Genomic DNA, 13,510 nt, shown 5'->3' with positions numbered 1-13,510 from the left:
AGCACTAGCGCCACTGATATAGGAGTGGTCCGACCTGGTAACTGCACCCATCCACGCCACGGAGAACAGGCTGGAAAGTGCGCTTGCGCAGCGCATACGCAGCTTTCTACGAAGTTTCTGGATATCTGGACGCAACGCAAAATATTGATTACATTTCACCATTCTGAGGTATTTTCCAAACTTTTGTAGTCTTAAAGTACCTTATACGCCTACGGCTTTCCTGGAGTTTACAAACTGATCGTTAAAGTGAATGTGATCGCATATATCGTGTAAAATAGCTAACGTTAGCTTAAACAGCTAGTCAGTGATGATTGTAGGATAAGAAAATGGGGGCCAAATGTCCTTCCGCATTCAAGCGTTTTGTTTCGTTATGATAACAATGATATTCTGTTTATCATTTTACAACAGTTGTGTGCTGCTTGGGGATATGCGTTTGGTTTAATTCAGTTGCGTTAATAACACGATGGCGCTTCTTCGCGGCACAAAGAGAGAGAACGCGTGATGGTAACGTTAATGTGTTTGTGTAACTACAGTTCTAGCTACTACACCTCGATGGAAACATGCGCTCTTTCCTCTGGAGGTAATAGCTGGATGAATGAATGAGCCGGCGTTTAGTTGCTCTTCCTTCCGGGACATCCATCGTCTGTTGTTAGTTAAGATCATCTTGTTGAAAATTGAAAATCAAGTGATTTGTTGATCTGAGCAATGCATGTAAATTAAAATCGTACTCACGGTGACGCTGACGTGGTATGCGAGACGTCTTTTGTCTCATGCCTCATAACCTTGCCTGACAGTAGTTTTTAAAATGGCAACCTTTCCACTTTGTCATTAATCAGAGGTGATCAACATAATTATTTTACTTGAATGTACAATTTAAATGAGCAGAATTATGCAATTATCCCTAAAACAAGACCACAAATCTTCATATTAATAAAATTATGTATTGAGCTTTTAGAAAAACAAAAATGTCTATATTTTGCAACAATTTCCTAACAGAAAGTTAGCCCTCTTTCCATATTTAATTAAGTCCATGCCAGACTTCTGACTTTATATTCTGAAATGTACATCAACTAATTATCAAATAATTAATTGCATTTTAACAAATTCTTTTTCATGTCAATGTCTAGGAAAAAAACTAGACTTAGATTTTGGTGAGCTTAAAGGGATTGTTCACTTTGAAATAAATTTTTGTATGTTTTAGCTTACCTCAAGGGCATCCAAGATGTAAGTGTCTTTGTTTCCACAGTAGTTTCAAATTTGATATTTTTAGGTCAAACCATTTGTGTCTATCAGTCATATAATGGAGGTCTATGGTCACCACCTCAAAGAGAATGCACAGAGAAGTCCAAATAACTGATAGACATGAAAGGTTTGACCTAAAAATATCAAAATTGAAACTACTGTGGAAACAAAGACACCTACATCTTGGATGTGCTTGAGGTAAGCTAAAACCAACTAAAAATTAATTTCAAAGTGAACTATCCCTTTAATAGATGCACTTACCCTAATAGATGGAGCTACAAATGAATTCAAGTTTTTATACCTCTTTTCACAGTACGTATTATTTCAAATCAGCTTTACAGAAAATGCTTGTTTCAGTGTTACAATTTTGAAGGATTCTGTTATCAGCCAGAGATGAGTGTGCCTAAATAAAGTCCATATGGCTGTAATATACAACTAATAAGATTATACAGGTTATGTGGTTAGTTGACATCATGTATTCAGTTTAGCAAAAATGTATTCAGTTTAAGAAATTTTTAGGCAGCAATTACAGCATGTGCTTGTAATGATTACAATATGAGGATAATATCTAACAGTTTTCTATGTTGATCTGAAGTTGGCATTATAAATACTTTCACAAGTGTTGCTGTCATCTGAAATTTTTGCATTCTGTGTATCCTGAGGTAGAAACAGGAAATCGAAAATTAGCATAGCTGCTCTTCAAACCACTTCATTTATTGAAATTAATGCAACATTTGTCCATATTTATAATAAAAATATTTTCATTTCTGATGGTTGCCTCATTAAGTGACAAGGATATACACATTTTGTGAGAAACAGAAAGAAGCTAAGGAGGTTTCACCCAAACGTCTGTGTGAACAGATTAATCTAACAGTTCTTTTATGCAGCCCATTTTGACTCAAATATTGCTGCAATAAAAGTTAATTAAATGGCAGGCTTCTGTATAAACAAATATTTCTAAATGACAAATTACGTTTTTAATCGGATTCAAATCAAAATAATTACTTATTGTTTTTTTTTAATGGTAATTTCTACACTTTACAGACTCCCCCCTAATTGGACTGAGTGAAGCGTTCTGCCGCGAAGATGTCCGTGTCTTCGCTCTACCTCAAACAAGACAATATGGTGCGCTTCAAGAGGAGAAAAGCACGTTTCTCCTTCAGTGAAGTGCACATCCTGCTAGACGAGGTGCGGAAGAATCGCCACATAGTTGTGGGTGAGTTTACCTCCGTTTGACAGGCAAAACCTTCCTTAGCAAGTTTGCAGTCTGTTATAAACTACATGAGTTTGCTCAGATTAGACAACCACCAGTTGTGTTTCATGTCCCTATAACATGGGTAAACTGTACATAAAAATAAATGTTCCCATACTTTCCTGTGTCTGTGCATAGGCAAGTTTAACGCAGGCATTCCCTCTGACGTGAAGCGCAGGAAATGGGCCGAGATCACGGCGCGTGTTAATGAGATTGGAGAGTGTGACAGAGAGATCATGGAGGTGATCAAGAAATGGTCCGACCTCAAATGCGACACAAAGCGCAAAGTGGCTGCTCTGCGGACTGGTGCTACGGTATCCCTGAGACTGGCACGGTCCAATATTGAACTGTCCCCGATGGAAGTCATTGTGGAGTCCATACTTGAACTGGACAAGAAACCATGGGAAGCTACACAGAGGTCCAGATCTCGCAGTCATGGTGATGAACAAGAGCCTGTGTGTGAGGATGAGGAAGAGGAGGATGGGGGGTTTGTGGGAATGGGGTCGGTCAACAGTTCCCCAACCAGAGGAATGGATGTGGGAGGAATGCCTGCTACTACAAGCGGAGATGGTGGCGCTAGTGAGATGCAGTACGACGGATCCAAAGCTGGAGGTAAACAAACTGAAAATACCATAAGAATTTTCATTAGATTTAGCACTGCACTGTGTGTTTTTTTTTTTTACACAATAGGGATCCATTTTTGTAAAGGTTCACTTCAATGCACTATAAAGATAGATGCTATGTTTTAAAAACCTACTGTTCAAATGTTTGGGGTCAGTAAAGATTTTTCAATGTTTTTTTAAAGTAGTTCCTTAAGCTCTCTAATGATGCATTTGCTCAGAAATACAGTAAAAATAGTAATATTGTGAAATAATATCACAATTTAGAATAACTTTAAAATTAGACAGTTCTATTTTAATATGTTACAAAAAATTAATTTATTCATGTGAGGCAAAGCTGAATTTTCAGCATCATTACTGATTTTACATCATTACATCATTATCCAGTCTTCAGTGTCACATGATGCTTAGGAAATTATTATAATATGATGATTTGCTGCTCAAGAAACATTTATTAGTGTTATTAATGTAAACCTTTGTGTTCCTTAATATTTTTGTGGAAACTATGATGCATTTTTTTCCAGACATCTTTGGGAAACAAAAAGTTCAAAAGAACAGCATTTATTTTGGGATACAAATTTTTGTAACATTGTAAATGTCTTTACTGTAGCTTTTGATCAATTTAATGCATCTTGAGAGAATAAGTATTAATATCTTTAAAAATATATATAAAATAATTTTAAACTGCTTTTGAAAAAAAACATTACTTGTTTGAATTATGAGATAAAAACAATGGCACTGACATATTTTAAGAATTATAAGTACAAGTTGCTCTCAGTTAAAACAAACTTGCATTTCAGTCTGAGACCAGGCTTAAGCCTTAAGAAACAATAAAGTAGTTCCAACCAAGTTGTAAATTTAATGTCTGTGTGAAATGTCTGAATGTCCCAAAACAATTTGTGTAAAATGTCATGTGTTCAAGAAAAAAAAATGGTGTATCGTAAACCTGTGATGATATGTTTAACTTATGATATGACTGTTTACTTGTTTGATTACAGATCCTGAATCCCACTTAGACTCAGATGAAGACAACCGTGACCTCTTCCCATCATCCTCTATGGCATCCGTCAGTAACTCTTACTCTGAGGAGGACGGAGTTGCAACTAGAGGCAATATTGGACACGTCTCCTCCACAGCCACCGCCTCTGCTAAAAGACCCTCGTCTTTCTCTGGGGCGGAGCCAGACAGTTCACGTGAGCAATTAGCACACAACGCAAGCCTTAGCGTGCAGGAGCAGCACACCACTAACGCTCTTCTGGCCACGGTCTCACGCTCACTTGAGCTTCTTGCAGAGTCCGTGCAGCAGCTAGCGGAGACGCAACAGGAGTTTGCGCGCGAATCATTGCAGATACAGAGGGATACCGTGCAGGTGATGCGAGAATTTGCCTCCGGCGCGCTAACGATACTACACGAAAGGGTCAACGGCAAACCTGCGTTGTGAAATGTGTGTTTAGCGTTCAGATGATGTCCAACAAGCATCAGAGCTTGACCCGTTGTTGATAAACTGCAGTCAGTAGTCAATGTTTCACTGGAACGTTGGTGACCATTAGAGGGCGCAATGTCAAGATGTCAAAATACTGTGATTTAGTGCAAGGACAAAGACAACGGTTTGAGAAGATGCTTTTGTATCTGGTCTCTCTAATAGGGCACACTTAGGGTTTTTGTTTATAGTGAAGTGAAAAAATGTGAGTGCGACCACTCCAAAAATGTTAGCTGAAACCGTGCACGAAAGAGATTTTATATGTGCCTACGCAAGCCAAGGCAAGTTTATTTCTACAGCACATTTCATACACTATATAGCAATTCAAAGTGCTTTACATAAGCCCCTTTCACACAGCGAGTTGATCCCGGGAAATTGCCAGAACGCCTTCTGTGTGAACGCAAACACGACCCGGGATTGATACCGGGACTGATCCCGGGTTGGGGACCTAGTAACATTGCCGGGATCAGTCCCGGAACGCGCGCTGTGTGAACAAAAGCCAGGACCAATGCCGTAAAGGGTGTGTCATAGTGATGACACTCGTGCCATCGCGCGACTCTGTTGCTCTTAGAAGAAAGTTTGTGTTCGTCATCAACAAAGAAAGGACGAACAAATACCTGCAAACTGGAGCGAAGCAGAGACCAGGAGCTCCTCACTATCCGCACTGAAGCTGAGATCGTTCACCAGCTTTGTGGAACGGTATGAGCCTGTACATGTTTTCGACGCGTCCGTTATACGTCTCATCCTGACGTCATGTGTCTTCCCGGGATTTTTACGGGTTGTGCGTGAACGTACTCACAGATCCCGGGAAATCACTGGCAGTGTGAATGAACCGAAATCAAACAATCCCGGGACAAATGCTGGGTCACATTATCCGTGTATTTTCTGGAATCTCTGTGTGAAAGGGGCTATATAGAGGAGTTAATCGCAAAATAAAAGCTACGAAAATTCAAACAGTTATTCAAAAGCTTTACATAGAAAGGAATATTAATAATCACAGTATAGCAAGTCATATAGCTTTACATAGAAAACAGACACAAAATAAAAGCAGGGGGAATTCAAGCAGTTATAAAAGGTAAAGATAAATAATACAGTTATAAAATGAATTAAAATAGTAACACCGGCCTGTATCTTATTTTGACTGAGATTTCCCCATGAACCCCATGATTTGCCTACAGTAATATAATATGATCTTCCGCAACAAATTATTACTTTTTTTTTCTTCATTCACAACATAGTCAGATAGGAAATTTTGAGATTAACATCACAGGACCTAATTTTAAAATGTGTAAATTACATGGTTTTATGCAACGTCTATGTAGTTTACACAAAAATTCTGTCATTTACTTACACCTTCATGTCTTTCCAATCTTATGTCTTTATTTCTTCATAAAGGTATTTTTAAGAATGTTGCTAACAGTTTTAGTGAGCATTGACTTCTATTTTATTTGTTGCAAGTTTATCATCTGAATGCTGCTGTAAGGAGCGTGTTTCACGTACGTTCATATTTATTACAGCTATGAGAGTGATGATGCTTCTGTAATATTAACTGTTTTTAACTTGTAGTCACATTTAATGGTGTTCAGGGACAACTGAGCTTGGAGACCAGTATACGGTATAAAAGAAGGCATCTGAATCTCATTAAAATAGGTCTCTTATTTTGTCTAATATGACATTCTTTTCCAGTGGAACTTTTCAATTTATTTTTTTATGCTGTGTTCACTGATTTAAAAAGAAGTGGGACAAATGTACATTTTCAGGAACCAATTGTCTTACTTCAAGCTCATATTTCAAGTTAATGATGTTGTCTTGTCACTAGGGGGCAGTGTATATTTTAATTTTCACGCAGTGTATTCCTCTGATGATAATTTTACTGCATGTGTTTCTTCAAAATCATTGGGTTTTCCAGCAGTGCGAGTTTCATGTGTGTATGTTTGGTTTTTTAATGAAATCCGCTCCATAAGTGAGCCTGATATTTCAATAAATTTTAACTGAATGGTTAGACTATTGTTTTATGTCATGTTCTGCTGATATTATGTTCCGCACGTGCATGTTTATGCCCGTGCTTTTACTGAGATACTGGCATGGACACTTAGCTTCTCACTAAGTTTCAGACAGGAGTGTTTAGAGCTCAAGTATTGTTCTCTGATTCTCCAGAGCTGAAGAGCTCTGCTTAAACAGCTGCCTGTGTGTGTGTGTGTGCTGATGTAGCTGTGGTTGGGGAATGCTTTGCGCATGTGTAAGACGGCAGCTGGTAGCCCTATTGTGTGGTTTAGAGACCTCTGCTGAAGAAAAAAGTACTTTATTGTGGCTGTCTGCAGATTGTGAATATGTCTGTATCAGTCATTTATCACATTAGCCATCTTCACCGGTCGTCGTACCAGATACACGATATCAGCTTTTGTCTTTGGTTTAGGTTACATTAACCTGCAGGGTTTTTTTAACATTTGGTTATTTGAAAACGGGTTTAGTTGTCTTGCTTTTATTTTGTTATTTGGCAGATAGATAAGATAGATTACTTGATTTTTAATTTTATGTTCATGTTAAAGCTGGTCTCGATTTTTTGGTCGAGGGAAGGAAAACAAAACAATGAACTAGGAGTAAATAACCGTTTTCGAGATTTTGTGTATGTATACACTACCGTTCAAAAATGTATGGTCAGAAAGAGATTTACTTTGGTGAGAAGGTGGTAGTAAAGACATTTATGATTCCCATTTCAAATAAATGCTGTTCTTTTGAACTTTATTTATCAAAGAAAAATAGATTTAAATATAGATTTCTAGAAATTTGTTTCCACAAAAAATATTAATCAGTACAACTATTTTAATCGTTGATAATAAGTAGCAAATCAACATAATAAAATGATTTCATCATGTGACTTAAGATGAGTAATGATGCTGAACATTTAAAATATAAAAAAATAGAAAACACTTATTAGATTTTTTATTAAAATTCTATGCAACAATTTGACTATTTTTACTTTATTTCTGTTCAGATATGAAGAGTTCAGATGCAAAAGCCTCTAAATGCCATTTGAAATTTTCTTCTTTAATGATGATTTTTGTCGATCTTGTATATTTAAGTTCAGTAATTTCACTTAAATTACAATTAATAGGTAATTATCATTGCCATTTAAGTGAAATCACTCAACTTAAATGTACAAGTTCGACAAAAATCATCATTAAAGAAGAAAATTTCAAATGGCATTTAGAGGCTTTTGCATCTGAACTCTTCATATATGCAGTGAGCATAAGAGTTTTTCTTTTTAAATCTTACCGGTAGTGTATATGTATTTGGATGTGGTTTCTCTGAACCTGCCACACATCAGCTGCCATCTGGAACAAAAGAAGCAGACTGTGAAGCAACAGCGGATAGATTTATCGATCCTTCTTTTTTCAAGTACAACTCTGTCTTTCCTCCCCTTCCTCTGTCGTTCTGCTGACCTCTTCACCTTTTCATCTCTTTCTTTCACCCCTGCTGATTCTCCTGCCCTCTCTTTTATCCTACATCTGTCACTCTGGGTTCTCTAATAACATAACGCTAGCTCTGCAGTGAGGCCCTGTTTTCCTCCTCAGAGCTTCATGGTGTCAATCCCCCCTATTCAACTGCAGGAGCCAGGCGTGTGGCTGTGTAGTTGCGGTGTGTTCTCTGCACCTGTTCTGACATGTAATGTCTTACACTTATTATTAATATATATATTTTTTTTCACTTTCACCTAGGTTTATGTTGTATGTTAATAAAATTATAATACTTATTATTTTAATCTGAATGAGATGTCTGCACCTTTGAATAAAACATTAAATGCTAGAAATAAATATTAAATAATTATTAATGTATGGTTTGTAAAATAAAATTACATTTTTTTTTTCTTTTTGATGGGCCCAGATATAGAAAGGGAGACAAGGGAATAAGTTGAGAACATGAACCAGGCCAGACTCAAAAGTGAATCTCCCATGAGGACTTCCATTGACCACAAGACCATGCTCTGTTTTAATGTGTTTTCCAGTGTGATCTGTTTCTGTGAGATTATTGCTGTCATTTTCACATTAAAGCAGCAGCTGCACATGCATACACACACACAGCAGCTCCGATCCTACACACATTAACATAGTTTGACCTTTAGGCAGAGGTCTGTACTTTCCTCGAGGCCAGATGATTTTGGACGCGTGTGTATATGCATGTGTGTGTGTGTGTGTGTGTGACGCCAGTCTGCCGTCCCAAAAGGCTCAAGGCTCAACAGATGCAGTTAGAGAGTGTGTGTCTTAGGGATGCTGGTCTGGTGTGGGTCACTAATGTTGGTGTGTGTGTGTGTGTGTGTCCTATGGGACTGGTCTCCAGGGCGAGCAGATGTCATGACGTGTGTGGAAATCCTGGGTCGGGTGTCATCTATGCTCGAATAAGGATATGGCGATGTGAGTAAGTGAATGAATGAATGTGTGCAGCAGTTGTATGTGTGTACAGTCAAATACCTCAAGTCTGACAAGACAGCCTGTTTGAAGTTGTATGAATGTGCAAGATCATTTAGATTAACTAATTAATAAAAGAAATCATCTTAATTGAGATGGAAACAATAGCGCTTGAGGTATTGGACAATGACTACAAATGACTGAGAGGGAAGTCTTTTTGTATGTCCCTTTTTGCAGGCCTGTTTGATTGCACATATGTGAGATTTGAGGTGTCTGGATGTGGGCTAATAAATATGTATATATGCATGTGGAGTGAAGGGTGTTCTAGGGTTCCCATGCTCCTGCCACGCTTGTGTCTCACCTCAAGGGACCACCAACCCCCAACACCCATTTTACAAGACACAAATCAGTCATTGCCCATCTGCATCAGCAGCACACAGACAATGAGTCAACACACTCACACACACATGCAATAATTCACTGCAAACACACAACCATTCTCTACTCGGAAAACAAGATTAACAGATACCTTACTATTAAATTAGGTTCAAGAAACATTTGCATTATGATATTATAATGCATATTTTGATTAGTCACTGTTTCTTGAGACATATGACAAAGACATGGTAACACTTTACAATAAGGTTCATTATTTAACATTAGTTAACGTATTAACTAACATGAACTAACCATGAGCAATACATTTGTTACAGTATTTGTTAATCTTCGTTGATGTTAGTTAATGATAATAAAGCTGTTCATTGTTTGTTCATGTTAGTTCACAGCGCATTAACTAATGTTAACAAGATTTTAATAAAGTATTAGTAAATATTGAAATTAACCTTTACAAAGATTAATAAATGCTGTATAAGTGCTGTTCATTATTAGTTCATGCTAACTAATGTAGTTAACTAATGTTAACTAATGAACCTTATTGTAAAGTGTTACCCAAAACATGCCCCTCAATTACTTGCCATTAATTATGAAACGGCAACATTTGCATGGTGAAAATAATCAGAAATGATCACTAATATATACTTAACACAGATTTATGATTTCATTCAATTTTCTCATTATTTAACAAAATACCTGCATGACTTTTTCTTCTGCTGAACACAAAAAGAAGATATTTTGAATAATGTAAAGGGAACCAAACAGTATTGGTGACCATTGACTTCCATTATATAGGCATAAAAAAACAAACAAATAACAATAAGCAACTCAGGGGTGAGTAAATGAGTAATGACCAGAGTTTTCTTTTTTTAGGTGAACTATCCCTTTAAGTTTTAAGTATTGTTTTGATGGAATACTAGGCCTAACTGTTAAACAAAACTTTTTTCATTTCACTGTTGTCTGATTAACGTGTTTGCTGTTTTATGGCCTTCTTTACCCTTTTCAGCTACATGTGAATGCTATAATGAGATTCTCTCTTTATACAGGCTAAGTGCTTCTCTTTCTCTCTCTGTGCAGATGTCAGGGCTCTCAAAAACCTAAATCTAGCTAACAGCCTTTAGCACAGACCATGCCATGGATCAGTTGCTTTTAACTGAACTTTAACATGTTAGCACTCGCAAAGCTTTCGTTTAAGGATTAAACCATCTTGCATGCCTAGCAGCAACAGTTACTAATTACATTTTTGTTGTTTTTAGTTGTTTTACTGTAGTTAAAAAACACACAAAATGGATACTTTTGTATGCTTTTTCAGCACAAGTGTTTTCTCTACAGTGACTAACAGCACATTATGTTGGAAGGTATATTTAATAGTTGAATTGCTCTTTTGCTTATGTTTTTGCTCATCGACAACAGCTTGAGTATACTTCAAGTTAGATACTACGTTCCTTTCCTTGACCATGGCATAGGCTAATGAAAAGTGTTTTGTATACTAGCCTTAGCCTATCAAGTGCAGAATATCATTGACATGACCATGTCTCAAGCTTGCATGCAACTATGCTAGTTGTTTTTCCCTGGTCATCTGTCCTCTTACCCACAACAACAGTGTTTATCTCTGTCAATACAAATGTAGAACACATTGTGTGGCATAAAATATCTTTGTTTAAACTTGATAACTTATGATTCCTGTCAGTGATGCTGGGGACAATCAGCTGGTTTAATGAAGTGATTTTGTTAGATTACAGTGTCAAGTTAATATTTCCTGACTGTTGTCTTGACACACTTTCAAGATTTATTTACGCTTAGTCTATATCTGCGGTCTTGGAGACAATATTTATGAGGTCTTTTAAAGGACATTAAAAGTGATGCATTGTGGTTATGGCTTAATGAAAGGATTCTGAGGCACGCGTCACTCATTACCATAACAACAGCTCGTGAGCGAGAACGACCACAAAAGCAACCACACGTCACAACTTTCTGCTCTTCTCGTCTATAGACGAATCCGACGAGCGTTCTGTGTAGGCTGCCATCTTGTGGCGACGCCATTACTGAGCTGTTACACAGGCATATAGACATATGCACCGGTATGTAAACAAACCTCGGTGATAACGCGAACTCACCCTCGATGACAGCTACAGCCAGGCAGAATGACTTGTTGGTTTGATCTGTGACTGCAGTGGCCTCCAGTCACAGATGAAGGTACAAACGATCTTACAGATTAACGTTATTTATGAAAATAGCTTGGCAAGCTAGCTAGGCTAACGTTTGCTAACGAGGAAACTATAAAAAGATCTGTCCATTTGGCAACAATAAATAAATAAATGAATGAAATCAAATAAACAAATTCATGTTTTTCATTTGTGTCCATTATTTATCTCATTTTCACATTGCAACAGGCAAGGGTAAGGTAACGTTACAGCTAGAAAGTATACATAATATCGACCAATTAGTGTTTTTAAACCATGGAAAGAGGTAAATATAACAGCGGGAGAACAATTATGTCACATAACGTTACATTTAGCTCAGGAAAGCCATTTAATGACAATAGCATGTTAATTTAATAGAAAAAATAGCAAGAGAGGAGATTTTGCTGATCACTATATCACATATTTATTATATTTTTTTTTACTTATGTCATTAAATAATTGTTATTATACGCGAATGTCCACGTCTTGTACTCGCCCAGGAAATCTGTAAACCGTACGGCACCAGACAGGGGCAGTCGACCCGGGGTATTCACAGTGTTTTCTCTTCAAAATTGAAATTTTACTGCCACCATTGAAACAATTTATAACGAAAACTGTTTACCCACTCGACATTATACAAGGGATAACGTTGTAACGTTAGTGACAGTCGTAAATCGCGGGCTGTTTATTCCAGTGGACGCAAGTTGCAACTAAAACAATAGGAGGCAATGGCGCAACGCTACCCAGCAACAGCTCAGTAATGGCGCCCCGCTTACTTCCGGTAGTTTCGCCGGATTCGTCTATAAATTAATAGGCTATAAAAAAGAAAACCATTCAGTTCGCATAACACTAAATTACATAAGCCTGTAGGTAGCCTATTATTCTTTACTATTCAATGTTAATTTATTTTATATTAATCATGTAGTAGACCTACCTAGGCATAGGCCTACTTTGGAAAATAATTTAAAGGCATGTAGCCTAATAAAATATTAGGCTATGAGGCCTACGTTATATGAGTGAAACGGCTGCAAGTGTTTACCGACCGCAACAGATGCCGGTTGGGTGAGTTCGGGCGGTTTTTGGTGGACAAAGTGACCATGTGCCGCATGTTAACATACAGCTGTTGGAGTTGACCCACACAAAAGCGTCATCATGATATTTCCCCACCCATCCTCCAGACAGAGCAGCCTGCGCGTCTCTGCATAGGCCTACTGCACAACAAAAGACACACACACACGGTATTGCTGTCATTATGAGGACAATCTATAGGTTTATAATGATTTATAGCCTACTGTACAAACTGAATAGGCCTATTCTATCTCCTAGCCTACTATATCAACATCACAGAAAACGTTCTGCATTTTTACATTTTAAAAAATCATCACTTACGATTTATAAGAAAAGGTAAAAAAGGCTTTAAAAAGGTTAAACATATCATCTATTATCCTTAGTCTGGTCCTAACGTGTTTACCAGGTAGTAGGCCTACACACACGCACACACTTTTGACTAACACAAACAAACAAACAAACAAACACGCATGGCCTCCCACTGCCCGCACGCGCCAGATCGACCACACAGTCTATACAGTACTAGGCCTACTGTGGAAACAACAGTAGGCTAGGCTATAGGCCTAGTGGAAAATATATTTTTACTAAATGGCATAGGCTAATATTTTTAATAAAAGATAAAAAAAAATATTTAAAAAAAATCTTAATTTATGTTCAGTATAGGCTAGCCAATTGATATAAAAAATAGCCTAATAAGAAACCTTTTTTTCAATGTCAGAAGATTTGTCAAAATATTTGCAGAGATTTAGGACTCTTGTCCTATAGCCTATAAGTTTTAGTTTCACACAAACTTCCTTTATTATTAGGCTACTGCTCGCATTATGAAGATAGGCTATCCTAATTAAAAAGGCCCGCATAAAGCCTTT

At 37.3% G+C, this 13,510-nt stretch overlaps 1 protein-coding gene across 1 annotated transcript; it reads left to right on the top strand.

Annotated features, from left to right (window-relative positions):
- Positions 1-36: 36 nt before the first annotated feature.
- LOC120461816 (uncharacterized) lies at positions 37-4,915 on the top strand. The gene is made up of 4 exons (XM_039650111.2): positions 37-168; positions 2,287-2,458; positions 2,633-3,106; positions 4,113-4,915. The coding sequence occupies exons 2-4, from the start codon at positions 2,329-2,331 to the stop codon at positions 4,553-4,555; spliced, it is 1,047 nt and encodes a 348-aa protein (XP_039506045.1). The 5' UTR covers positions 37-168; positions 2,287-2,328; the 3' UTR covers positions 4,556-4,915.
- Positions 4,916-13,510: the final 8,595 nt, after the last annotated feature.

Source organism: Pimephales promelas, chromosome 4, assembly GCF_988280905.1.
Source record: "Pimephales promelas chromosome 4, fPimPro1.hap1.1, whole genome shotgun sequence".
Lineage (NCBI taxonomy): Eukaryota > Metazoa > Chordata > Actinopteri > Cypriniformes > Leuciscidae > Pimephales > Pimephales promelas.
The sequence above is the reverse complement of the archived record's forward strand: the minus strand, read 5'-3'. Positions and strand labels throughout refer to the sequence as shown.